The sequence below is a fragment of the Dasypus novemcinctus genome, chromosome 3, assembly GCF_030445035.2.
Source record: "Dasypus novemcinctus isolate mDasNov1 chromosome 3, mDasNov1.1.hap2, whole genome shotgun sequence".
Taxonomy (NCBI): Eukaryota; Metazoa; Chordata; class Mammalia; order Cingulata; family Dasypodidae; genus Dasypus; species Dasypus novemcinctus.
The window spans coordinates 93182597-93209835 of NC_080675.1; the positions used below are offsets into that span (position 1 = coordinate 93182597).

General features: G+C 43.5%; 2 protein-coding genes and 1 pseudogene across 6 annotated transcripts in view; 1 reads left to right on the plus strand and 2 right to left on the minus strand.

The window, feature by feature from the left end:
- The window catches only part of SLC7A7 (solute carrier family 7 member 7), a 34311-nt gene extending 18460 nt beyond the window's left edge, over positions 1–15851 (plus strand). For all 4 annotated transcript variants that reach the window (XM_058293741.2, XM_058293740.2, XM_058293742.2 and 1 more), the window contains exons 3-10: positions 9240–9365; positions 10219–10363; positions 12455–12578; positions 12818–12921; positions 13218–13314; positions 14563–14712; positions 14939–15122; positions 15324–15851. In XM_058293741.2, coding sequence (XP_058149724.1) covers positions 9240–9365; positions 10219–10363; positions 12455–12578; positions 12818–12921; positions 13218–13314; positions 14563–14712; positions 14939–15122; positions 15324–15430 — 1037 coding nt within the window. In that variant the 3' untranslated portion in view covers positions 15431–15851. The remainder of the gene's footprint in view (positions 1–9239; positions 9366–10218; positions 10364–12454; positions 12579–12817; positions 12922–13217; positions 13315–14562; positions 14713–14938; positions 15123–15323) is intronic.
- A 158-nt stretch (positions 15852–16009) lies between these two features.
- OXA1L (OXA1L mitochondrial inner membrane insertase) lies at positions 16010–21943 on the minus strand. 2 transcript variants are annotated; one of them, XM_004474575.5, is made up of 10 exons: positions 21833–21943; positions 21181–21342; positions 20334–20547; positions 18255–18398; positions 17912–17997; positions 17564–17728; positions 17266–17370; positions 16992–17106; positions 16822–16902; positions 16010–16740 (listed from the first exon to the last, which is right to left on the minus strand). In XM_004474575.5, exons 1-10 carry the CDS (start codon positions 21893–21895, stop codon positions 16616–16618), a joined length of 1260 nt encoding a protein of 419 aa, XP_004474632.1. In that variant the 5' UTR covers positions 21896–21943; the 3' UTR covers positions 16010–16615. The 2 variants fall into 2 exon arrangements, with proteins under 2 accessions (XP_004474632.1, XP_004474631.1); XM_004474574.4 differs by having other exon boundaries at positions 16108–16740; positions 16992–17154; positions 21833–21942.
- Positions 21944–24979: 3036 nt separating this feature from the next.
- LOC101422987 (ferritin heavy chain pseudogene) lies at positions 24980–25530 on the minus strand (annotated as a pseudogene).
- Positions 25531–27239: the final 1709 nt, after the last annotated feature.

Genomic DNA, 27239 nt, shown 5'->3' on the forward strand with positions numbered 1-27239 from the left:
TTTGCCAGCAGTGAAGGGTGTGGAGCTCTGTGCTGGTCTGATCTTCAAGGCTTTTTGGGGGTTCAGCCTTGGTTTCCTCCTTTCTTTCTTTTTTTTAGGAGGTGCCAGGGATTGAACCCAGGATCTTGTATGTGGGAAGCAGGCACTCAAACACTGAGTTACATCTGCTCCCCAATGTGAGTTGTTTTTTTATTTTTTATTTTTTTTATTTTTAGGAGTTACTGGGGATCAAACCTGGGACTTTATATATGGGAACCAGGCACTCAACCACTTGAGCTACGTCCACTCCCCTCCTCCTTTCTTTGTTCCCTTTCTACTTTAGAAGATGAGGAGATAGTCTAGAGGAATTTGGGGAAAGAAGTGGGGACAGTGGGTTCCAACTCTGGCTGTACATTGTAATCACTCAGGTATTAAAAAAATTACTAATGTTCCTCCCTCCCACTTGACAAAATAAATCTAGACCACTGGATAGACGAAAGGGAATTGGCTTGGTGATTGAGATGGAGAAAGCAGAAACATTGCTGCTGAGGGGAGTTGATGTGGGGCCCCATGTTGCAGGAGTTGGGAAGAGGGGTTGTGGATTGTCACCATGCTTTCAGGATCACCTGGAAAGCTTTAAAAAAACATGCCTATGCCCAGGCTCTACCCCAGTTTATGATTTCATCGGCCTGGAACAGGGCCTGAGCAGTGGAATTTGTTAGAGCTTGTCAAACAATGCCAATGTGCAGCCAGGGTAGAGGAGCCTGGAGTTAAGAGTTTAGGATCCTTCCGATCAAGGTTGTTCTGTATGTAGTTATTGTGTTTAGTGATTATACAAGGAAACATGCCCACGGCAGGGAGACTGTCAGACTCCTCTGTGAAGCCCCATCTCAGATCTCCTGAATCAGAATTTCTGGGGATGGAGGCTAATACATTCTTCAGGCAATTTGATGATCACTCATGCTTGAGGCCCATGTAGTTGAGCAGACCAGTAAAGATCAGATTAATAAGGACTAACAGACTTTGAGAAGGGAGCAGATGGAGTTGTTTAACATGAGAGCCTTCTGTACAAACTGCCTGCTTGCTCCCTCAGTGTGGTACAGAGCCACAGGAATGAAATTGCTGACGGAGTTCCAGGAAGGAGAGTAGGAGGTATTTGATCCAGTGACCCATAGGGTTCGTGCTTGGTGTGTTGACTGGACAGAGGCTCTCACCCATGATGCCTGAGTAAGCAAAATGGTTCTCTAGCCTGAAAAGGCAAGTGTTTGAAAAGGTAAAGACCATCTGCTACCTGAGAGAAAGAAGAGCAACCTAGAAAGGATGGAAGAAATAATCCATCAAGGAAGGCAGAAAGAAAAAACAATTGTTAAAGTGTAAAGAGAGAAACGGATGTGGCTCAAGCAGTTGGGCTTCCGTTTACCATATAGGAGATCCAGGATTCGATGCCCAGGGCCTCTTGGTGAAGGAAAGGTGGCTGCACAGCGAGCTGACCCATGGCCCACGTGGGAGTGCCACCCCATGCAGTAGTGCCTGCTGACATGGAGAGCTGGCACAGCACGATGACACAACAGGAGACACAGAGGAGAGACAATAAGAGACAGAGCAGAAAAAGGGAGCTGAGGTGGCACAAGAGAATGATTGTCTCTCTCTCACTCTGGAAGGTTCCAGGATCAGTTCCCAGAGTCGCCTAATGAGAATACAAGCAGACACAGAAGAACACACAGTGAATGGACACAGAGAGCAGACAGTGGGGGTGGGGAGAGAAATAAAAAAAAAAAAAAAAAAAGAAAGGTGTAGAGAGCATCCCCAAACAGCATTAGACAAAACTAGCAAACAGAACAAAACTGGGATACAGAAGAGAAAAGGAGGAAGAACAAAGTTGAACCCTTTGGGTTTAGGTAGAAAGTATGAGGTTTTCTTAGAGAGCATGATTCTGGACTTTCTGAGAAAATAGCAGCTATCAAGTAATCTGGAGCTGTCAGGGTATCAGCAGGCTTGAGCATGCTAGTTAAGAGCCTCGGCTGCTCCCCCGAACAGTGTGACTGTCTTTACGTAGAATGCAGGGATGTGCAGTTTTTTTGAGCAACGTGTGACGAAGAGCTTGCTCACACCAATTAAACCCACGACCACTATGCTTCTGCTGATTGCTGTGGGATGAATAACATCACCAGTCAGAAGACACTCGTGATGTGTTACTGGTGACTTTGAAGTTCAAGGTAGCAAACTCTGTGACAGATGGAATTTTCATCTCTCTGTCTGTTGAAGGCTGTGTATATGAAAGAGAAAAGCAAATGCAGACCAGAGCACCTGACTAAATGTTAGGACACCAGGAAGGTGTGTTTAACAGGACTTTACACTGAAATTTGAGAGGAAAGGAGGAAAATGCACAGAGACAAGCAGAAATCTGGATATTTTAGAGGCTATTGGGAATTACATAAAAGGAGAATAAAGGGGGAAAAGTTGCTCAGTAACACATTTGGAGAAAATAGGATAGAAGGTTGAGAATGGGGAAACGGACTTTGGCCCAGTGGTTAGGGCGTCCGTCTACCATATGGGAGGTCCGCGGTTCAAACCCCGGGCCTCCTTGACCCGTGTGGAGCTGGTCATGCGCAGTGCTGATGCGCGCAAGGAGTGCCATGCCACGCAAGGGTGTCCCCCGCGTGGGGGAGCCCCACGCGCAAGGAGTGCGCCCCGTAAGGAGAGCCGCCCAGCGTGAAAAGAAAGAGCAGCCTGCCCAGGAATGGCGCCGCCCACACTTCCCGTGCCGCTGACGACAACAGAAGCGGACAAAGAAACAAGACGCAGCAAATTAGACACCAAGAACAGACAACCAGGGGAGGGGGGGAAATTAAATAAATAAATAAATCTTTAAAAAAAAAAAAGAAGGTTGAGAATGATATTTTTGTGCTCATATCTACAAACATTCAAAATAAGATCAATAAACACATTTGACATTTTACTACAAGGAAGAAACAAGTTCATAATTATCAGAGATATTTGACTGGAATGTAACAGTGAAAGGATATATCTTGTTCAAAAGACACAGATTTGCTAGAAGAAACTGGGGATTGATGTCATACATCAAAACACACACACAGATTTGCTAGAAGAAACTGGGGATTGATGTCATACATCAAAGAGATATGTATTGGGTTCAGTTCCTGGTACCTCCTAAAAAGAAGAGAAGCAGACAGAGAGCACACAATGAACAGACACAGAGAGCGGACACTAAGCGCAAACAACAGAGTGGGGGAATAAATAAATAAAATAAATCTTAAAAAAAAATTTATGTACTTGTATTAGGCTCTATTATAAATGATACTTGCCCCCTCTGGGAAAGGTCATGTTTTGATTCTTTGGATAGCAGCGAGAGGGAAATTTTAGTACACCAAGATACAAAGAACTGCCAAAGGATTTTGTGCTCCTTTTTTCATTTGCCAACAAATGTAATGACCTGTACTACTCAGGTACTGTTCCAGCCCCATGCCTGCAGGTAGGTTTCTTCCCACAGTGAAATATGTCTTTCCTCCCTCACTATAGATATGCAGCCCATCCTTAGAAGGATATGAAGATGCTGGCCTCCAGTAATCCGATCTGCTTATGGTGGGAAAAGGAATCATTAACCAGGGTGGTGGTGTTAGAGAATCCTCAGATTCCATTTAGGGGATTTTTCTGAAGATCTCCTATAGTACATAGTATACAGTGCAAGAAAAGGAATCCCCATCCTGAAGGAAGAAGCATGGAGGAGAGAATAGGAGAGGATCAAAGCAGAAGGAAGTAGATGTAATGTAAATATGGGCACATTCTGCAGACCACCCAGTCAGAAACAGAATAAATATTTTGTTTTCCCAATAAAGATTATAAAATAGGTACAACAGAAAATATGGTAGCAATGGAAGCCTCCTTGAACATCTTTTGCTAAAATTGTTTACATTCTATTAATAGCAGCACTTCTATACATTTTAAAAAGAGAGTTTATTGTGGGGAAGCAGATGTGGCTCAAACGGTTGGGCTGCCTACCACAGGGTAGGTCCCGGGTTCAGCTCTTAGTGCCTCCTATTGAAGGTGAGCCCATGCAAGGCTGGGGTGGTGAGCTAATGCAATGAGATGACACAATTAGGAGACACAATGAGAGAATAACAAGCAGGGAGCGAAAGTGGCTCAAGTGATTGGGTGCCTCCCTCCTACATGGGCGGTCCTGGATTCAGTTCCCAGAGCCTCCTAAAAAGAAGATGAGCAGACATAGAGAACACACAATGAAGAGACACAGAGAGCAGACAGTGAGTGCAAGCAATGGGGGGGGGGGGGGGGGCGGGAGAAATAAATAAATAAAATAAATCTTAAAAAAAGACATTATTATATATTAAAAAAAGACAGTTTTATTTTGGAAAATTTCCAGCACATACAAAATTAGACAGAATAGTACATTGAATTTCCATGGTCCATGCACCAACTTGAACAATTATCAACATAGTTTCATCTATATTCCACCCACTCTCTTCCCTCACCCTTCTAGATTATTTAAAGCAAATTCAAGATGTCATACCGTTTAATTATTAAAGGCTTCTCTATGAATCTCTAAAGGATAAAGACTTAAATTTATTTTTTATTATTCAGGAGAAATGTGAGATCTTTGGGAGAAAGTGACTATACCTGCTAAGAGTTTCCACCTCCCAGGAAAAGAAATGCTTTGTTTCCTCAGAAACATACTCTAACTCTTTTAGGTAAATAGATTGCCAAAAAGTTCAGGGAAAAGAAAATTATAATCTCTTGATCAGGGATTAAAAAAAAATGACCAGGAGAGTCTCAAAATTGAAATTCTGATAAAATAATTTAAAATGATCATGGGTAGGAGGAAAAGAATTATTTGAAGAAACTAATGTGACTGAACAAATTGCTTTTTTAAACAATTTCAATTTATTGTGGTAATATATGTATAACATAAAAGTTGCCATTTTAATCATTTTTAGATGTACAATTTAGTGGCCTTAACTACATTTACAATGTTGTGCTACCATCACAATCATTCATTCCCAAAACGTTTCAACACCTTACACAGAAACTCTGTACCTACTAAGCAATAACTCTCCATTCCCCTCTTCCCCTGGCCCCTACAAATTGCCTTTTGGTGAGCTTAGGTTTTTATAAACGAGGTACACAAGAAATGGTGAGAAGTGGTATAACCAAGAATAGATCCATGGGTGGAACAAAACTGCAACAAGAGAGGCTTAATACCCAGAATAAATGACCGAAGAAATGAATGAGGATGATAGAAGGTTCTGAGAGGAATGTTTGGCATAAGAACAGCAAGGGCAGGGTTGTATGCTCTGGGGGCATTTCATTCTGTGATAATAGGTAATGGAGAGAAAGGAGGGCATAATTCCTATTTTCCTTCTAAAGTTCTCTATCTAGTAGAAGGATTGCTATTAATAACTTAGAAAGCATTGAATAAATGTGGTTAATGCAACAAAGAAGCAAGACCAAGAAAGCTGAGGAGATAGTAATAAAGCATGTCATTGCTTTACATGTTTTTAAAATATTTAAGTGCAAACTAATTTATTATTAGTTAAGATCACAGAATCATAACCTGGAATCTCCAGAATCTTGGAGAATGGTAAGGCTGTGGAAAGACTGCTGTTGAATTAGGTATTAGTTTCCTATTGCTGCTGTAACAAATACCACAAATTTAGTGGCTTAAAACAGTAACACCACAGATTCAGACAAATTTATTCTTTCACAGTTTTGGAGGTCAGAAGTCTGAAATGGGTCACACTGGGCTAAAATCAAGGTGTCAGCAGGGAAGTGTTCCTTTCTGGAGGCTCTAGGGAAGAATTGTTTCCTTGCCTTTTCCACCTTCTAGAGGCTGCTCACATTCCTTGGCTCATGGCTTCTTCCTATCTTCAAACCTAGTCAAGTTTTTCTCACATCTCATCACTCTGACACTGACTATTCTTCCTCTCCCATGTTTTAAGGATATTTGTGATCACATTGGGCCACCAGGATAATCCAGGGTAATCTCCCTATTTTAAAGTCAGCAGATTAGCAACTTCAATTTCATCTGCTATCTTCATTCCCATTTACTAAGTAATATATTCACACGTTCTGGGGATTTGGACATGGACATCTTTGGGGGTGCTATTAGTTTGCCTATTAAAAGTGATGACTCAGCTTTCTGAAAAACAGAAAGAAGCTGTGGTGGTTTGGAGTTATGTATCCCAGAAAAACATGATATTAAACGTAATCCATTCCTGCAGATGTGAACCCATTGTAAGTAGGACCTTTAAGCTAAACCATTGTATGGTATTTGCTTTGGCAGCCAGAAAACTAAAACAAAGGTGGATTTTGAACACTCTGGACCGATAAGCCTAAGGTCGATTCCTGACCTAATTCTAGGTTCATTTGTTACATTTTGTTAGTGAAGTATGAGGAGAAGATAGAGGAATCACTAGTAATCTGTATGAATTCAGTAAAAACAAGTTCTGGAGCTGATGCTGGGCCTTAGTGCCAGAACTAGCCTCCCACTCTAGTGGAACCCATGTACCCAAGGTTTGAAGAGCCATCCGAGATCTCTATGTAATTAGGGGAAATTCTTCCCCTTGGAGTCAAAGTTGGGATGGAGCTGCACCTGGGACAAGGGTAAAAGTTGATTCCAGGACATCCTGCTGTGGACTTGGCCCAGCGGTGGGTGGGGACTGGATTGTACCTGGAGGTATGAGGGTAGGGCATCTCTGTCCTTGAAGATAACTCGGCAGTTGGCTCCGTATTAGTTTAACCCCACGGTTCTCTCCTGATCACAACTCTGAAGCAGGAGGTTGGGCTTCACTTCAGAGCAGAGCACTTGGCTGGGCTCTGGGGCCACTGGTCAGCTGTATCCGCTGGGGCTGGGAGAAAGAGTCCAGTCAGCGCTGCTGCCTGCCATACCCATTTCCTGCTCCCACAGACAAGAGGCCCTGGAGGAAGCTGGGTCCTGGGGCTCTGGGGAGGGTGAGGGCCAGCTCTTTCCTGGCAGTTCCCTCTGCTCCCTGGTTTCTTTCCACAGGATTCCTTGCCTTCAGAAGCGGCCCTCTGTGCTCAACATGGAAAGCAGATATGGGCATGGTGATGGGTCGGTGGCTGAGAAATAAGGTCTAGGCGTGGGGGAGGGAGGAGTTCATATGGATGGATGTAGAAGTGGAGCAGGGAAGCAGGAGGGATTAAAATGTAAAAAATTTGTGTATTTTCATTTCAGAATTTGCTGTAGAAAAGGGTGGTGAGCTTCCCTTCCCATCTACCTGGCCAGGGCTGAGGACAGAACCTGTGGCATACTGCAACAGACTTGCTCTCAATCCGAACTCGTCCCTTGAGCCTGTTCCAGGGTGGTGGTGTGAGCAGTGGTTACCCTGAGGGCTACCATGAATTTGTGTTAGAGGATCCCATTCTTCTGTGACTGTGGCAACATGGGTTGTCCCCATGTTTCTAGTCAGAAATCTAGTTTATATTTATTAGCCAGCAGGAGCTGAGGGTAAGGGGTGGAGGTCAGGGATGGAAGGGGATGAAAGTTGTCAAATGGCTGGAGGCAGAAATTCCAGTGGGGAGTAAAGTCTGAGTGACGGGCTGATAGATCCACAGATTTCAAAGATACAAGCATTCTGGTCATTTTGTGGGGTCCTTTTAGACACTGTATACTTGTGTCTTTATTAACTTAGCACTGGAGCTATGGATGTATTTTTGCCCAGTTCTGTGGTAAGGTTTGTTTCTTGTCTTGTTTACTAGGCAGAAAGGCATGTATTTGTTTAGGACAGGAATATTCCTGCCCAGGAAGAACAGAAAAGAGTTTGGGCAGTGAGTAGAATAGGATGATTTAAGAGTGGGTGGGGGGTGGGGGGAGAGGAGAAGAGAGGAGAGGAGAGGAGAGAGGGAGAGAGAGAGAGAGAGAATGGGACAGCTGCTCTGAGAGGATTTCTCTAGCCTCTGGGCGTGATGAGGACAGGACACAACAAAACAGGAGGACTTGGGACACTGAGGGACACTGCCAGGAGAGCTCTGAGACAGAGCCTCCTTCCTGACTGTGGGGGTGGCCTGAAGCAGGCAAGTTCAGCATCAGTTTCTCTACTGGTAAAGCAAGGTGACGCTGACCTTCGCCTTGGAGTCCTTGGAAGGAGGGCTGTTAAGCCATCCTTACAGTGCTCCCTCACTGCAACGAAGAGATTCACTCTTCCAGCAGTGGGGAAGGTGTGTTGTATGTGCCTGTCTGACTGCTTACATAGTGGGCGGTCCAAGGAACAGTTTGCTGAGTTTCAGAGCTGTTTCTTCTGACTTTCTTCCCTTTCACATTCTGGGACCTTTGGTCAACCTCACAGCATGTGTGGGCTTCCTGATTGGAATTTCTTCTTCTACAGGAGTGGTTCTTAACTTTTTTTTTTGGGGTAATGGATTTCTCTGAGATGTTGACGAAAGCTATGTACCTCTTATTAGAAAAGTGCATAAACTCACACAGATATAACACTTTACAAAGAGTTTCAGGGACTTTGAAGGGTCTAGGGCCCTAGGTTAAGAAACCTGGCTTTAAAGTGTGACCCATGAACTTTCTCATCCAGGTGAAGAGATTTCCTCTACCAACTTGGGGAATGTTTGTAGCTCTTAGTTCTGCATTGTTTGGTCAGGAAAAATGCCCTGTTCCCATTCTGCAGGCTTCCCTCTCAGCTCCAAGAATCTTTCCAAGCATGAAAACAAGCAGCTGAACTGGCAGGCAGTGGCAGGAAGTCTGGCCCCTGTCCTAATCCTTGGCCACATGTCCTGACCGGCTGGTCCAGACATTGGCTCATTCACAACGTGACATGTTAAGGTTAAAAAAACTTAGCAGTAACACCGCAGATTCAGAGTGCCAGGTCCTGGAGCTCACGTCTCAGGGAGGGGAGAGCCCATGACTTTTCAGAGCCAATACCCAGAACACATCACTCATCCTGTGCAGCTATCAATTGCCTCCCACTGCTGTGACTGGGAATTTGGGTGCACGTCTATATATGAGCAAATCCAGTCACTGTGCTTCGTGTCTCTCATATAAGGTGCTAGAGGGTATGCTACCTACATAGGTGCTCAGCAAGTGCGTTTGAATGATAATGGTAAGGGTGTTTTAGGGCAGAGCACAGCAGAGCCTGAACCCTTAGCCTGTCTTTGACCAAAGTGTCTATCTTAGTGACCTGGTACTGGAACAATTACTTGGGAGTCTAAGGCTTTTGGGTGATAAGGTCAGTCACCAGTCAGTACTCTTTTTCTTTCAGGTCTCTTAACCTTCATTAACTGTGCCTATGTCAAGTGGGGAACCCTGGTACAAGATGTTTTCACCTATGCTAAAGTATTGGCGCTGATCGCGGTCATCATCGCCGGCATCGTTAGACTTGGCCAGGGTAAGAAATAAGAATAATAGCAATGATAGCAGCTAACATTTAACATTATTAAGCATTTTCTATGAGCCATACTCTTCTAATGCTCTTTGTCCATCATCTCATTTAATTCTCACTGTAAATTTATTTGGTAGGTACTTTTGTTATCCCCATTTTATAGACGAGGAAACAGGTTATAGAGTTAAGTAATTATGTCCAAAGCCCTAGCTAGTAAGTGGTGGAGCTGAAATCTGTACCCAGGCAGACTGACCTCCAAGCCTGTCCTTTGACCTCTAAGCATGCTGCCTCCCAGAGGAAGCTGACCTGGCGAAATGGCTGACAGGCATGCCCTGGGAGTTGGCTTTGGTGGCTTGCTGAGCTCAGAGCTGTGGCTATAATTTTTCTACCCTTGGGAGCAGGCAAAATGAGGAATGATCTTCTGTACCCACTCATCTCCAATTTTCGTGTATGTACACCTAACCCTACAGCCACTTTGCTGATCTGGGCATATTGAGCCCTGCCCTTCCTCTATCCTGTGTTGGCTCAGTCTGGTGTTAGAAAGGGGGCAGAAGTCAGGAAGGGTGCAGAACAGAGCTGTAGCACTCTATTCTCCAGTTCTGCTCCCTGGTGGCTTCTTGTCTTAGAGAGTGGCCCTGGGCCAGTCCTGTCAAGGTCTCCATGCAGTTCCCCCTATTCTAGCCCATCTCTGTAGATGTCTGTCTTCTGTTCCCTGTCCCTTTTCTGGTGCCCTTGCTGCCAAACGTAGCAAGCCACGTACCTGCTGTAATCATATTTTTCTATTCCTTTACTGGATTTCCTTGAAGTTGGTGGGATGGATCACTAATTTTTCTGCTTTCTCATGTTCTCTGGGTTCCAGGAGCCTCAAGTCATTTTGAGAATTCATTTGAGGGTTCATCATTAGCAATGGGTGATATTGCCCTGGCACTGTATTCAGCCCTGTTCTCCTATTCGGGCTGGGATACACTCAACTATGTCACTGAAGAGATCAAGAATCCTGAGAGGTAGGTAACTTGCCATCAACTTTCCATGACAATAATGGTAGCCATCATTTATTGAGCTCCTACTGTGTGCCAGGCAGCAAACCACAACTCCCATGGGGTTGATTTTATCAGCCCCATTTTTATAGATGAGGAAACTGAAGCTCAGAGAAGTAACTTGTCCATGGTTGTTAAAAGTAATAGAGCTGATGAGTGAACCTTCTCATGTATGTTTTTTTTTTTTTTAAATAAATCTTTCACCCACCTTTATCCCCAAGGAGAATATTAGGTCACAAACTCCCAGAAACATTCCTGTTGAGCTGATCTCTCCCTTGTTTTCCAAATTCGTTCTGATACAGTGGTAGTTTCAGGGATTCAACTCTATCACTTCACCGGTGTTACTCTAAATTACCCTACAGTTATGCAGAGTGGAAAGAGCATTGGACAGGGAGTCAAAGGGCCGGGAGTCTGTCTTTCTGTTGATCTGCTGGATGACCTTGAGGGAGTCACCCACCATCTCTTTGACTGCTTCCTTATCTGTAATTGAGGAGTTGTAGTTTATAGTGTCCAGGGCCCTTCCTGGCTCTAAAACTATGATTCTGGGAACTAAGATTTGTCAGGAAGTAGAATTTCTATAAATTTTCAAGTCAAAGAATAACAATTCTCATACCAACAAACCCATTTTGGCTCTAAGAAACAAAGAGTGCTCTTGGCACACATCTAGTGTTGCAGCCCTGGAGAACAAGAATAGAAGTAGGATCCAGGCCTGGATGGTGCTTCCACCTACCGACCAGAAACTGAATGACTGGAGAGTATTTGCCCCCTTTCTCTTTTGGGCGGTTGCACTCTCAAGGATGTTTATGATCATGGTTTTACTGGGTTTGAGGAATCTTGAGAGATCTTTGTGTCTCTTTTGGCTACTAGGTAGGATGACACCCAAGTTTTTCAAACTAAGGAATGGGTGGAATGGATGTATTTCCCAGGTTGCTTGCTGGGACACACACACTGCTTTTCCTACTAAAGGCTGAGCCTATTCTCTGGAGATGTTAGATTTCACAATATAGCTACATAATTTCTTCTTATATTTCTCAACCTTTAGATAAATTTTCCAATGTTGACAATCTTAGAGAAGGAATCCTGATATAATAGATCTTTGGATGTGGAAAACAAAACAAAAATCTATCAACTTGTACTGACAGAGTCCTTTATGAGTCCTTTTACTTTTTATATTTTTTTCCATTTTTTATTTTAAAAGAAGCTTTAGACTATATGTTACTTTAAATATATAGGGGATTCCCACATGCCACATCTCTTCCTCCTCCCACACTTTCTCACATTAACAACATCCTTCATCAATGTGGTACATTTGTTAAAACTGATGAACACATATTGAAGCATTGCTACTATGGACTATAGTTTACCTTATAGTTTATTCTTTTCCACACACATGTTTATAGGTTTTGACAAAATGTATAATGGTCTGTATCTGTCATTGCAAAGTCATGAAGGACAATTCCAATGTCCCAAAAATGCCCTCATATTACATTTGTTCTTCCCTCTCCCTCCCCTCAGAACCTCCAGTGGCCACTGCCTTCACATCTCTAGAGCCCTCAGGAGCCCCACTGTTTGAGGCACTTTTTACTGTGGCAGTCAATGAGTTCCTGCTGAGTAATCTCTGGAATGACCTCCCGACTTACTTTGGAATCTCTGTGCCAGGGATGCTCATTTTAAAACCTTAGTGCCAGGGATGAGCCTCTCTGGCACTGCGGGATTATTACCAAGCACCTGACTAGTGATGCATCGGAAAAAAGACCTTGACCTAAAGGAGAAAATACTAAATACAAATGAGTTTTTATGACCTTTTTCTTTCTTTTGTGTAGCCTGTTCTCTGAATGTGGTACTCCTTTCCCCTGGTGCTTTTTAGTTCTTAAGAGTTCAGAGCCTCAGGGCTTGAACCAATATCTAGGCAATCTCAGAGGCAAAGGCACTAGAGAAATGCAGCTGAAGACCCCATGCCTGGAAAGATTGTTAGGGCAGGGGAGGAGTCAAAAGACTGAAGGAGAGAAAGGGATGAGACTGTGGAACTAATGTATCCTTTATTCTGTCTGGCTGCAGGAACTTGCCCCTCTCCATTGGCATTTCCATGCCCATCGTCACCATCATCTACATCTTGACCAATGTAGCCTATTACACCGTTCTGGACATGAGGGACATTCTGGCCAGCGATGCTGTTGCTGTGGTAAAGGGTTTTGACTAGCAGAAGAGAGAGGGTGTGTGCTTTGGGCTTCTGGTATATCCTAGCTCTTGGAAGTCCTAAAAAGGGTGTAGACATCTTCGAAAGGGGCACGCTTAATGATACTCAGCTTGGAAAAAGGTCTTGCTACCCCTGCTAGGCTCCTGGTAGGGAGAGTCTGAGGACATGCATGTTTTTTCATCCTGTTTAGACACTACTTAACAATCTCTATTCTTTTCCCTTAGACTTTTGCAGACCAGATTTTTGGAGTATTTAACTGGACAATTCCACTGGCAGTTGCATTATCCTGCTTTGGTGGTCTTAATGCCTCCATTGTGGCTGCTTCTAGGTAAGAGTGGTATCTTTAATAGGGGGTTGTTGTGAAGGGGAATGGTAGGTGATGATAGGACTTGCAGAACCCAGACTCTCATTACCTACATCTCCCAAATGATACCCACAGCCTTTTTGTTATTTTTGTTCCCACTAGCAGCCTTTTGTTTTTATTAATCTCAATATTGAATCCTATTCCATATTATTCACTCTTCTGAAGATGGGATGGCAGAAAGGGAGGGCTGTGTAGGCAGGTGAACCAGGCCAACCCAGTGTCCTATAATTTTGTCTCAACTTCTGTCTTACCTAAAATAGGCTGTTCTTTGTGGGTTCAAGAGAAGGCCATCTCCCTGATGCCATCTGCATGATTCATGTTGAGCGGTTCACACCAGTGCCTTCTCTGCTCTTCAATGTAAGTGATCTTAAAGATGAGGGTGAAATCTAGATGAAGCTTGTGGGGAAGACTTCAGGAACAGCAGATTTGACCATTCTAGCATCCTAAAAGCTCTAAAGGAGATTCTCATAGGAAAAACTATCGTTGGAATACCCATCTTGGGCAGGGCTCTGTCCAAATTGGTACAGTGGTTGCTAAGAGACTTTTCTACTGAATGATGCCCTGGCTCAAGATAAGGCACAAAGAAGTACATGGAATATAGTGAATGGTGTGGTGTTCAAGGGAAGAAATGATCATTTCATTTGGGTTAGAGAGTGGATGAGGAATTTGAAATGGATTTTGAAGGCCAGGGTTGTAAATGGTAGAGATGGACTTTAGGTAAGAGAAACATCATTAAATCCTGAGGAAGTAAAGCTGCATGGAGTTGCAAGACGAAAGTTGGAAAATGTAGATTAGAGCTATTTGCTTTTTTTTTGTTTTAAGGAGATACTGGGGATTGAACCTAGGACCTTGTACTTTGGGAGCAGAGGCTCAACCACTTAGCTACATCTGCTCCCTGGAACCATTTGCCTTTTATTTTTTTATCTCCCCCCTTGTGGCTTTTTTGCATGCTGTCTGCTCTGTTTCCATTTGCCGTGCATTCTTCTGTGTCTCTATTTATTTAATCCCCACCCCCCGAACATGGCTTGCTTGCTGTCTACTCTCTGTGTCCATTTGCTATGTGCTCTTCTGTGTTTTTGCTTGTCTCCCTTTTTTGCTGCGTCACCCTGCTGAGTCAGCTTTCCATGGCGCTTGCAGGCTGGATGGCACTCTGGAGCCTTGCTGGCCAGGTGGTGCTCTGTGGCCCTGGGATGCAAACCCAGGGCCTCCCATATGGTAGATGGGAGCCCAACTGATTGAGCCACAGCCACTTCCCTCATTTGCTTTTTTTTTCTTTTTTTGAAGTAGAACTTTTATTTTTATGTACAGAAATGTCAGCTCCCAGTTGCTTTTAGGCAAAGGTTTTTGAATTTGTTTTGAGCTGTGCTTTACAAAGGGTTAACTTGGCAGGTTTGAAGAATGGGCTCAAAATGCAGTTGAAAGGCTATTGACTACCAATTGAGGAAGTACTGAAACAAGGATAGTAAAGGGGGCGTGTATAGAAAAGGACACCTGGGGAGACTGAGGACTTGATAAGGTGATGGATTTGTCAGGGTTAAAGTGGAGTGAAAAGCACCTGGAGTAACAAAGGCCCTGACAGGAGCTGGCTTGGACTTTTGCCTACAGGGTGTCATGGCACTGATCTACTTGTGTGTGGAAGATATCTTCCAGCTCATAAACTACTATAGCTTCAGCTACTGGTTCTTTGTGGGGCTCTCTATTGTGGGTCAGCTTTATCTGCGCTGGAAGGAGCCTGATCGGCCTCGTCCTCTCAAGGTAACTCACTTCCATCCTACCGCTCTTCCTTCTGAACAGTGAGCATAGCTGTTACAGAGAACTTTTACTAGTTTATTCAGAAATCTTTGTTTCGGACTTGATAGTGTATTGAGATGGAGGGGATGGAAAGCTGAGGGCTCTGATCTTCATGGGAGGTGGGAGTTATTTTTGCCGTCAAGAATCCTAAGTTGTCTAACCTCCAGTCTTGTTTCCTCTGTGCCCTTAGCTCAGCCTTTTCTTCCCCATTATCTTCTGCCTTTGTACCATCTTCCTGGTGGCTGTTCCACTTTATAGTGATACCATCAACTCTCTCATCGGCATTGGCATTGCCCTCTCAGGCCTGCCTTTTTACTTCCTCATCATCAGAGTGCCAGAACACAAACGACCTCTTTGCCTCCGAAAGATTGTGGGTAAGCCTTGGATCCTAAACTGAGCTTAGCTGTTATATCACTAGATTTGCCTTTTCTACAAATCTATGCTCCCAAGTCACCTCTGACACAGCCCCTTCCTGCTATCGACCCTGAAGCTTCACTGATTTGCTCCCCATTGTGCCACCTGAACTCAGCGCAGTTGACCTCTTCCTGGTTTTGACTCAAAACTTCTCTTTGCAGCATCTGCCACACAGTACCTTCAGGTCATATGTATGTCAGTTGCTGCAGAGATGGACTTGGAAGATGTGGGAGAGACGCCCAAGCAACAAGATCCCAAATCTAAATGAATACCACTCTGAACCTTGGATGTAGAAAACAGGGACTTCTTGTCTCCTACTTGCCAGAGCCAAGGAAGTTGAAAAGGATAGCTCACTTCTTTGGAGGTACCTATACAGAAGTCTGGTATAGGCAGCTTCAACAACTTTTGAACTTGCTTTTTGACATATGGGAAGTAATTTATTTGTTTTGATACATATCATTCCAGATTTTTAAAAAGGATGGTAATGCAGACTGTGGTGGGGAGCATGTCGTGTGCGTTTGGTTGTTCTAGTAGCACAGTCATAGGTGTTAGGATAATCTTTCACCTCTGGGTTATGCTTACTCACTCCTCTTCCCTTTAAAAGGGACAGTAATGTCTCAAACCTCCTGTCTCCTGCAGAGACATGAAACTGTCATAGGTGCTTGATAATAAAAGGGATATCTTCCTAAGCTTTGAGTGGCTTCATTTTATATAGTGTTTTTGGGACAGTTCCCATTATCCTGGCAGAAAGACTGAACAGTCTTCTTCCTGAAAGAATCTGAGCATTTCTTCCCTCACCAGCCAATAGCCAAAGATGAATACAAATACTCTGTACACACAAAGCAAGTAAGAGAATATCTAAACTGTTGTAGTAAAATGTTGTTACATAAAAATGACTTCAATTTCCCTTCTTCCTAATTATCACAAAAATTTTAACACATCTACTTCCTTTGAAGAAATTTTATAGGTAATCCTAGGGTTAATAAATGGGATTATTATATTTAGAATCTCAATTTATCAGTCATATCTCTGTAACTGCAATGCAATGTGGATGGGAACAACGCATCTATGGGGTGAGGGTTTAAGGACACAATGCCACATAAAAACATTTTAAAGAGACACTTCCACCTTGCTGTCTCATGGGACATCAAGAATAATCACTATCCAATTCATTCTTCATTTTTCTGAAGCATACAACCTATTTCCCTGTTTAATAAGTATCAGGAAACAGCATGTATACAAAGATTTACTAAGTCTGTGGATGAAAAGATCACCTGGCTCCCCAGTGTTCTCTTTTACATGCAGGTACAAGAGTCTGTATTGGAATCCACTTTAAAAATGAACATCTCCATGTCCCATAGTTCCTAGACTGAGGCAAGGACACAGCATCAAGCCTTTTCTGAGGATGAGTCTTGGAGACAGAGTTCATGCCGGTCTGAGTAGGGGACCTAAGTCAGCCAAGTGTATCACGCCAGGGCTGCTTTGACTTTGGCTTGTTGCTGCTGTTAAGGGTGGTGGGAGGGTGATTCTTTTCATGCTGTAACAGAGGGTTGTGGGCAAAGGTCTGTCGTAAAGGACCTGGGAACGAGAAAACAAATCTTGCTGAACAAAGAAAGGGAAGAAGCAAAAGACAGGGTTTAGCCTAAAAAAATTATTTACCCTTAGCTGCTAGCTCCAAGTGATTCTGCATTCGTCGTTCCCGCTCTCGTTGCTGATGCGCTATTTCGGCATTCTTCCAGCCTATAAAAAGAAAAAGGAAGACAATAAGCGCCACATCCATTTTTAAGTCACTTTTCCCTGGTCCTGTTCTGCAGAGGAATAGCTCCTACCTCTTTTGAAGCTCTTTATGAAGCCTTCCCGTGGAGGCAATTTGTCAGGATCATGCACAACACGCTGGGGGATTTTAAGTACAGTACGTACAGCTGGAATCCGGAGGCAGGTCACCTGGCCCAGGGAAAACAGATTGGAGCAGAACCAATACATGAACACTGCCTGGATGAGAATAAAGAGAAGGAATTCAGTAGCTGCATCCCTGAAAAGCTTCCTAAGAAGCAGTTGGGTTAGGTAGAAGGACTTGGAGCCAGTCCCTATACCATTACGTACCGAAGGGAAATGGATGGTAATGGGCAAGACAGCCAGGGGCATCACTCTGATAACATTTCTCATCCACTGGAGGTCAGAACTTTGCACACCTGTTTCAGCACCTAGCTGGCAGGGGGGAAAAAAAGGTAGAGGGAAAGAGCAGCAAACACATGTGAATTTGGCTTTAATTTCTTACCCATCAACTGTATTTCTCCAGGGAGGGAAGAATGATCATTCTGCACAACTGTCTGACCCCACACTCCCAGTTCATTAGAGGCATCAGCTTTGCAGGCCAGGCACTTGGTCAACTTGGGCTTACCTCAAGGACACCCCACATTGTGGCAGTGACTACTAATGGTAATACATAGGTGGGGTCAGATACTGTGAGATCCTGGAACCACCAGAGGCCACCCGTCTGCAGGCTGGGCACAGGAAGATTGGCCATCTCTCTCAAGGCAATGAAGAAGGAGATGAAGATCGGAGCCTGTTACACAGGATAAACAGGGTCAGGACCCTTTGGTGGATGGGAAATTTTCACTACCCCACTGTTGGAAGCCATGTGTGATATCACCATCATCTGCTTTTGGGGGAGCCCGGGCACAGGAAGCATACAGAAAGCAATTTGATGTGTTTAGGATGATACAAGGAGGAAGATGTTTTTGCTTACCTGAGTCAGAGGTAGAATGAGAGGCCTGAACAGTTTCACATCATGCTTTTTCTGGTAAAGCGTCATCTCTGAGGAGGCCCTGTAAACTGTGAGGAGAGAGGTGAGGGTAAGTTAATGGTCAGGCTAACAGGGTGGTGGAAGTGAACATTCTTATTACCTGCTCATGAAATTTCTAATTGACACTCTCCAGTTACTGGAAGCATTAGGCTTGGGAAGCAAGTAAATCTTTACAACTTGCCCAGCTGAAGCAACTCCCAATTTAGATTGTTCCTTTCCCCCCAGCAGAATGTCAGGAAAAGTGAAAAATGTGGTCCTTTCCATGTTCATCCTGCAAATTACTCACATTCAGCCTGGTCTCCGGCCAACTTGGCCTCTCTGATTCTAGTGGAGAACTTCTGGATCTCTGGCAAATGGTTTTGGATCTTTGCTGCCTCTCGTTGCCCCTTTACAACGAGGGGAAAAATCAAACAGCGAGCAAGGACCGTACCTGGAAGACACAAACCAGAATTGGAGCAAAATTAAAAGCAGTTCTGTACCTAGAAGGTTGACATCCTTAAGTCCTCACTGCAGCCTTCATATTGTGACTCAGGTCCAAAGGGCTCAGAACTAAGGGTAGGGGGGACAACATAGTTCCTTCAAGGCTCAGTTCTCTGCTTTGGTATCACAAAAGACTGGCATTGACTTCTTTAAGCAGGAATCCTGCCTGTTTCCTTGAAAAAAAGGTGACAGAAACTGCTTTTTAGATCACAGATTTCAAACATCTCTATTATGAAAGGAACTTTTTGTTCAACTGTAAGCCCAATATACAAAACAGATACAGGGCGGCAGTCTTGGCCCAGTGGTTAGGGCATCCGTCTACCACATGGGAGGTCTGTGGTTCAAACCCTGGGCCTCTTTGACCCGTGTGGAGCTGGCCCAAGCGCAGTGCTGATGCATGCAAGGAGTGCCCTGCCACGCAGGGGTGTCCCCCGCGTAGGGGAGCCCCACGCGCAAGGAGTGTGCTCCGTAAGGAGAGCTGCCCACTGCAAAAGAAAGTGCAGCCTGCCCAGGAATGGTGCCACCCACACGGAGAGCTGACACAACAAGATGACGCAACAAAAAGAAACACAGATTCCAGTGCTGACAATAGCAGAAACGGACAAAGAAGACGCAGCAAATAGACACAGAGAACAGACAACCGGGGTGGGGCCGGGAAGGGGAGAGAAATAAATCAATCTTTAAAACAAACAAACAATAACAAAACAGATACAAATCAAGCTGTTCTGGGGGAAGAGATAGCCTGGCTTGACTATGTATATTTTGGCCTTTGCCTATTCAGATGTTCCTGAGGGCTCCCAGGAATGAAGTCTGAAATTTCCGGCATAGGAGGTAATTTGGTGACCTATTGCTTTAGTTCCTCCCTATTTCTTTTCTTACATTTCCTATTTCCTGATCATTCCAACATTTATTTAGTTTATGTAATTTGTAGGACATGCAAGTAGGTCTAGGCTGGCAAGAGACCAGGTGGGAGATATGCGTTTAGGTTTTATCAACATGAAGATGGATGATGTGGAGAGGAAAGAGTAGGGAACTGAGGGTGGAACCCAGAATACCTGCATTTATGGGAAAGGTAGAGGATTAGGTAATGGAGAGGGGGTGTGGTCAAAGTCAGGAAGAAAACTAGGAAAGATTATAACAGAAGACAAGGGATAGCAAGGTCTAAATTATCTAAGGTAGAAAGGTCTAGTACATAAGAAAGAGAAGTAGATTTAGCTGCAATGCCACTGCAGTTAGGATGAGGTGGTGTTAGTAAAAGCCAGATTGCTGAGGGTTAAGGAGTGAATAGGAAGAAAACAGTAGGATATAGAACCCTGTTTTAACTGTTCATACTACAGATATGAAAGGAACGAGAAAGATAGGGGAACTAAGGATCAAGGGAAGGAAGTTTGTTCCAAGAAACACATGGTATGCTTAAGTATGATTACATGTTCAGGATAGGGCAGTAATGATGGAGAAATTTCAGACAGAGGAGAGGAGAGATAACTGACAGAGCAAGGTGTATGAAAAAACAGAAGGAAACAGAACCCCATGCATAGTCTTAGTCTTTTACAAGAGGAGCAATGTGAGTGGCTTCTCAATTTGGGAGTTTCTGACCCTCCACTCTCCTAAATCAGGGCAGCTTCCTCATTGTTAGTAAGGTCCCCTTATTCTAACCCTGCGTTACATTCAAATATCAATACTTCTCAAATCCTAGATGATCTAGTGGTTCTATAATGCCCTTTAAGAAATACAAGTAGTCTCATCAGACTCTATCCCTATCCTTTGTCTGAATCATCTGCTTTTCTAACCCCTAAACGTTCCTTGATCCACTCACAAAACTGCCATCTTTAAGGTTCTATCTACAAGTCCCCTTCTTCTACCCTTGTCCGTGTGTTCCCCTTACATGCGGCAATGGCTCCCCACCATGGTAGGCCCTGGTCAACATGCAAAAATTCCAGAAAGTTCTGGATTAGTCCCACTGGGGTGTATGACCCCAAGCCCAGTTCAGTGAAGGTCGGTTCTGCAGCAGCCTGGATTACATCTGCAGTCTCTCCAGGAGCCACCTCAGTCACCACTGTGGGTGAGGGAGTTACAGGAACGACTGGAGAGGCCTGGACCTGTGTGAAAGGAAGCCAAGTATAATATTCAGTGGGGGAATATATAGAAAGCCCAAGGTCCCCAGAACAGAACCAGTACTGGGTTCTGTTGTTTTGACTCTACACTGAAGCTTAAAAAGATCATCATATTTCTCCTTCCAGGTGAAAAATAAGTTACTTTAAGATTTCATGACCTCCCTTTATGGTCAGAAGTTATTATTTCTTCTATTGGGAAGTTGTTACTTCTCGGTGTTTCCCGAACTTCACTCAAGTACCACTTTCATGGTTTTTGCCATACTGAAATCATTCTACTTATAATGTTTTTAGAAAAATAACTCGCTTTTCAAAATCCAAATACCTACTTGGTCTCGTTCTAAGAAATAATATCCACAAAATAAATAATTTGATATGTTATTATTTTTCTAATACACATACACGTGAATCTCAGTTCATATTAATATAATGCCTTGATTATATCATAAGTATCTTTTCCCATGAATTGAAAATCCAAATCCAAGCGGAGACGCTACTGTTTTTGGGAGCGGAGTGTGAACAAGAACCGCTCTATATCCTCCCCTCACCCTCGAACAAAACAAAATAAAAACCAACCAAGAAATACCACTCTTAAAGTTGCCGGAACAAATCGCCTCTTACCTGCGCATCAGCATACGAGATGGCAGAGGTACTGAGGCAGCGGGGACTGGGGGCCGCGAGGAGGAGGTAGTGTGGGCGCCGGCAGCACTGGCCGGCTGGGAACAAGGGTCCCGCGGTCAGCGGTTTCCCGGGCCGGGGCGAGGGTCCTGCGACGCTGTGAAACTGAGCAAGTAAAAGGATGATGGAGCCCGTTTATCGAGAACAGAAGTCTCAGCAAGGGGGCACAGGGCGTTTATTCTGCTCACTCCCCATGACGCAGGCAGTCCGGCAACCACAGGTGAGGACAGCACTACCCTAGGTGTGTAGATGGCTGGCCCGAGGGCGTGCAACAGGTGAGTGCAGAGGGCAGCTCGAGCCCGGGTGTCCAGGATCTGCTACCGCAGGCCCATCCCAGAGCCCAGAGGGCGGGCTGAGATGCCCCTGCCAGGAGGCGAAGCCTGAGATTCCGGGGAAAAGACAACGGTACGGGGTTCTTGAGTCCGCAGGGCCGGGGACAAGATCCTCCCATGTCCTCAGGAGACCCGAGGTCAGGAGACGCAGGACCCGGTAAGCAGGTCAGTGTCTGCTTTTATGTCCCCAGCACGAACTGTCCCTGGGCTCAGGCTGTAGGGATGGGGCGGCATCCTGGCACCTAGCCCTGGGGTATACTTACCTGACGGTGAGACCGAAGCAGAAGTAGAAGCTCCCTACGACCGCACATCAGACCCATCGCCATTTTGCCAGTCAAAGACGAGCGTTTGCGCTTGCGCACTCAGAATCTCAATCCCGCGGGAGGAGGCGGCCCTTTTGGAAATGGTCTTGAAGCCAGAGCAGTCGTCATAGATTAGATGGCAAAGGAGAATCGAGTTTGGCGGCCATATTTGAAGTGGGTAAGAAGATGCAAAGGGCTCCAGAACTTGGGTAGAGGGTGTTTGGCGGCCAGAGACTGAAGCCGAGAGCCAAGTTAGCGAGCATCGTTTTCCACGGCTTAAATCCAGGGGGTTATTTCTCTCTAAGCCAAAGGTGCGATTTTCTTTGGATTTATATGTTAAAAATAGCCTTGGGACAGTCTTGGCTGTCCTGGGCATGTTTTTTCTCCCCCGTGCGATGATGTTTTATTCTTATTGTTAGGTGTTAGAGGTTTGCAATAATTAACAGGCTGTGGCCCAGTTTCCCCTGATATGCACTGGGGAAAGGCTAACCCCATCCCCCATAAGTCTATGTGTCCAAGGGCATGGCACTTCCCCACAGGTTAAATAAAGAAACCACATAGAGACAGGAGTAAAGGGAAATGGAAACCTTCCCTACCTACATATAAGAGGGAACAAAGAAACATCTGCTCCTGCAGTATTCCAAGAAACCATAACTCCCTAACCCACGATCTTCTAGTCACTATCAGGGAAAAGTTACACCTTTTAGGGCTTTCTGTTGTCCCCTGCACTTCACTTGGACCCTCAACCCCCTCCCATGGACTATCATTCCCCTGCCCAGGAAAGCTCTGTATAAATTCAAGATCCCCCCTTCCAAGGGGGGGCTGAAGTCTGTTCTTCAGACCTGCACTGTTGGGAGAGCTTCTAAATAAATCTTTCTTTGTCTATAGTTGTTTCAGTCTCTGTGTCCTAGTAAGTACCTATTTTCTCCAACATTAGGTAATAAGCAAACATAGTGAAATTTTGAGGGTGAGAATTAGTCTGGAGTTTGACAGGCAAAGTAGGTCTGATAATCAAGAGACCTGCGACTCTGAAGGTTTTATTTATTTATTTTTTACATATTCATATTATATTTACTGAAACCGAAGTACAGATATTGAGACAATAGCTTTTAAATAAGGTAACATTTGGGTTTACATTGTGGTTTATATTTTAGGCTATACAATTTTCTAAATTTTTAGTTATGTTTTACATTATGATTTACATTTTAGGCTATCCACCCCTATATATTTTTGGTGTAATTTAACATGTCTTATATCCATCCTTGCGTAATCTTGTGGAACACTTCTATTGCCCGCACAGTTACACTGGTTCCATTTATTCAATACCTCTTTCTCCCTCCCCTTAGGGCCCACAGTGACAGTCAGTTTTCATTGCTTAAAGGGCCATGTTCATAGATATTTGCAGCAGTGTTGAGGACTTGACATGCTCAACTGCCCCAATGCACTGGGAGCCACCATTTCTCTCGAGAGATACAATTCCCTCTATTTAAGAACATCAGTCCTCCCCAGGATGTGGGTATACCTTCACTCATTATATGGGTCTCTATCCAATCCAAGGTTTTAATTTTGCAGTCTCTTAGTATAGGAAGGAGGAAGTGAGCTGCCCTGCAAATACCTTATTAACAACCAACCAGAAGAAATAACAAGGTAAATACCTAGAATGTTAGCATTTTAAGAGTTCCCCAAGTTTAAGAATTGTTTTTAAAAAACACTTAAAAGGAAATTTTAATGTGTTACAGACTCAAAATAGCTGATAAATACTGGGATCCCTTCTGTAGAAAACTGCATACATTTACCAAGGCCAAATTCTGCACATAATTTGAGGGGTTTCAAAGATGTCCTGAAGTTCATTCTAGTCTGCTTTGCTTTTTTTTATTAGGTTAAAAACTTCTGACCTGGACCAGTCCTTTCCTTTTAGGATGAGGAGTCAGTACTCACTCTTAACTGGACTTCGGCACTTGCCTCAGACCAAGTTGAAACATGTCCACAACTGAATTTATCATCGCAGCCACCTAACAGTCCCCCAAAGATCTGCTTTACTTTTCTGTTTGTATTCCTTATCCTGATAAATAGTACCCTTTTCCTCAAGCCAGAAACTTGGACTTCATCCTTGATCTTTCTTATAATATCCACCATTATCCACTGTATCTAAGCAATCACCAAGACTACTTGACTTTTATTTTTTTAAGACCTCTTACCTTTGTTTTTTAAAGCAAATAAATTTTATAGATATATATTGATAAAGCATAGAGTTCATCCAAAGTGTACAATAAATGGTATTTGGTATAATCACATAGTTGTGCATTTATCACTTCAGTCAGAGCATTTTCATTATTTCAATAATAATAAACAAGAAAATTCTTCACCTCTCAATCTCCCTATCCTTCCTTGCTGTACATAGCTGCTATTTCTGGCTGTTCTTGCACAATTATTTATTTAGCAATTTTATTGAGATATATTCACATACCATACCATCTATCCAGAGTATATAATCAGTGGCTTTTTATTTTTGGGTATTGTATTAGTCAGGGTTCTCTAGGGAACCAGAATCAACAAGGGATATCTGTCAATAGCAAGAGATTTATCAGAGTCTTTCACGCAGCCATGGGGATGCACAAGTCCAGGAGGTTCTGTAGGCAGGCTGCAACCAGGAGCTCTGATGAAAGTCCAGTGAAGATTCTTGGCAAGTTCTGGGAGATGTTGGCTGTCCAAAGAAGAGCTGGGAAATTCTCTCTCAATGCCAGAATCACTTCCCCTTTAAGAGATTCAACTGATTGGGCTAAGCATCACTCGTTGCTGATGGCAATCTCCCTGATTGATGTAATTATAACCAGCTAACTATAATTTACCGCTGCAGTAAAGTCAATGGTGACTAAAGTCCATGAATGCCCTTGCATTACAGCTAGCCCAGTGCTTGCTTGAGCAAACAACTGGGCACAGTTACCTGGCCGAGTTGACACAATAGCCTAACCATCACAGGTACCAAATTACTTTATTTGAAGGAATGGTACCAATGAAAGAACTTGGTGGACTTTGATACAACTTATAGGAAAGGTAAACCCAACACACATGCACTATCCTGTGGTTCTGGGGAAGCCGACATAAGGTTTAGCTCTCATCATCACTGCTTCCCAGAGTGTGCTTGTCAAAGAGATACTCTGCCAAGCCAGAATCCGGGCCCCTATCTTGCACAAGTTGGTTATGTAGTCACCCAGTTCTTTGATGGACCTCACCTGCTCATTTAGATGATGGGTTTCAATGAAATCACACAAATGGGGGTTGTTTTTGTCAGTGGCCAGCTTGTGCAGTTCCAGTTGTGACTGATTCATCCTTTTTTCCAAGTGTAATGCTAACTCCATTGTGTTCAGCCCACTCTCCCAGTTATCTCATTCTGGTTTCTTGATATCCTGAAGGAAGATTCGGCTGCCTCGTTGGCTCTGCAGCTTCATTAGTTTCTCAGCAGGTTCCCTCTCCTCATGAGATTGGTGAGGGAAATATTTGGCAAAGTTCTTCAAAGCCACATCATCATGGTCAAAGTAGTAAGACATCGACAGGTAGACGTAAGAGGCGTAGAGCTCCAGGATGATCTGGCAGTTGATGGCGGCCTCTGAGTCCTGGTTGCAGTTCTGGTGCACCTGCGGTGAGGATGTGGTCCTCATGGTGGGCGGTTGATGAGTGGTGGCAGCGGCGGCTGCATGACACTGGAAGGACAGTGGAGGCAGCTGGGGGTGGCTGGCCAATGGGGGCGAGTGCTGGGTTCCGTTCAAGCATTGTTGAAGCAGGAAACGATGGAGACTCTCTGAAATCACAATGTTATACATTCATCACCACAAAAAATTTTAGAACAATTTCATTACTCCTAAAAAGAAATCCTCCAGACTCCTTAGCAGCCCATCCCTAGCCCTACATAACCACTACTCTAATTTCATCTTTATAAATTGATTTGTATTTACATTTTATAAAAATGGGATCATACAATATGTAGTACTTTGGGTCTGGTTTCTTTCACTTAGCATAACTTTTAATTTTTGGTCTGATATTAACTTCTTGTAGTGTTAACATACATTTGTTTAGCTTCAAAGAAAAAATCATATGCAATTTTACCCACATTCATATTTCACATGCATTTTTTTCCTATGCTGTACAGTTCTGTGTTACATTTTTTAGCTTTCCTTTTAGTAATATACATAACCTTAGACTTTCCCTTTAAACCACTTTTATAGCCACATAATAGTACTGCTAGTTACAAACATTATGTTGGGTTTTCTCTTTTTCTATTCATTTCCAAAGATTAACACACATTGTTTTTACCAATTCTGCATAAGTTAAACCTCAGCTTTCCATCCTCTAACCTTATTTTATTTTCTGGTAAACCATATTCAGGTTATTAACTCCATGAGATTACACAATATATTTAGTTCATAGTAGCAAAATTATACAGTATTTGTCCTTATATTTCTAGCTTGCTTCACTTAACATAATATCCTCCAAGTTCATCCATGTTGTCTTTTGCTTTACGACTTTATTTCTTCTTTGAGCTGCATAGTATTCCATTGTGTGAATAAACCACAGTTTGTTTATCCACTCATCAGTTGATGGACACCTGGGTTGTTTCCAACTTTTGGCAATTGTGAATAATGCCACTAAGAACATAGGTGTGCAAATATCAGTTTGTGTCACTGCTCTCAGTTCTTCTGGGTATATACCCAGTAGTGGTATTCCTGTGTCACATGGCAAAACTATATTCAACTTCTTTAGGAACTACCAAACAGTCTTCCACAGTGGCTATACCATTCTGCATTCCCACCAATAGTGAATAAATGTTCTTATCTCTCCACATCCTCTCCAACACCTGTAATTTTGTCTTTTTAATAGTGGCCATTCTGATAGGTATGAAATGCTATCTTATTGTAGTTTTGATTAGCATTTCCCTAAATGCTAGCGATGTTGAGCATTTTTTCATGTGTTTTTTTTTTTTTTTTCCATTTGTATTTCTTCTTTGTACAAATGTCTATTAAAGTCTTTTGCCCATTTTAAAATCAGGTCGTTTGCCTTTTTATTGTTGAATTGTAACATCTCTTTATTTATCCTGGATATTAAAGCCTTATTGGACTTGTGATTTCCAAATATTTTCTCCCATTGAGATGACTGCTCTTTCTCCCTTGTATTAGTCAGCCTAAGGGTTGCTGATGCAAAGTACCAGAAATACTTGCTTTCATAAAGGGTATTTATTTGGGGTAGAAGTTTCCAGTTATAAGGCTCTAAAGAGTCCAACTTAAGGTACCATAAGAGGTACTTTCTCACCAAATATCTGTTGCCACATGTTGAAGCAAGATGGAGGGTGATGTCTGTGAGAGTTCAGCCTTCC

What these genes read in the sequence shown, in the direction of transcription:
- OXA1L (XM_004474574.4), bottom strand. Translation starts at nt 21,895, where the DNA reads ATGGCGATGGGTCTGATGTGCGGTCGTAGGGAGCTTCTACTTCTGCTT. An exon ending in TGCTTCGGTCTCACCGTCAG is followed by an intron (nt 21,343 to 21,832) that starts GTAAGTATACCC and finishes TTACTTGCTCAG; the next exon opens with TTTCACAGCGTCGCAGGACC. An exon ending in GGCCGGAGACCAGGCTGAAT is followed by an intron (nt 17,998 to 18,254) that starts GTGAGTAATTTG and finishes CTCTCCTCACAG; the next exon opens with TTTACAGGGCCTCCTCAGAG.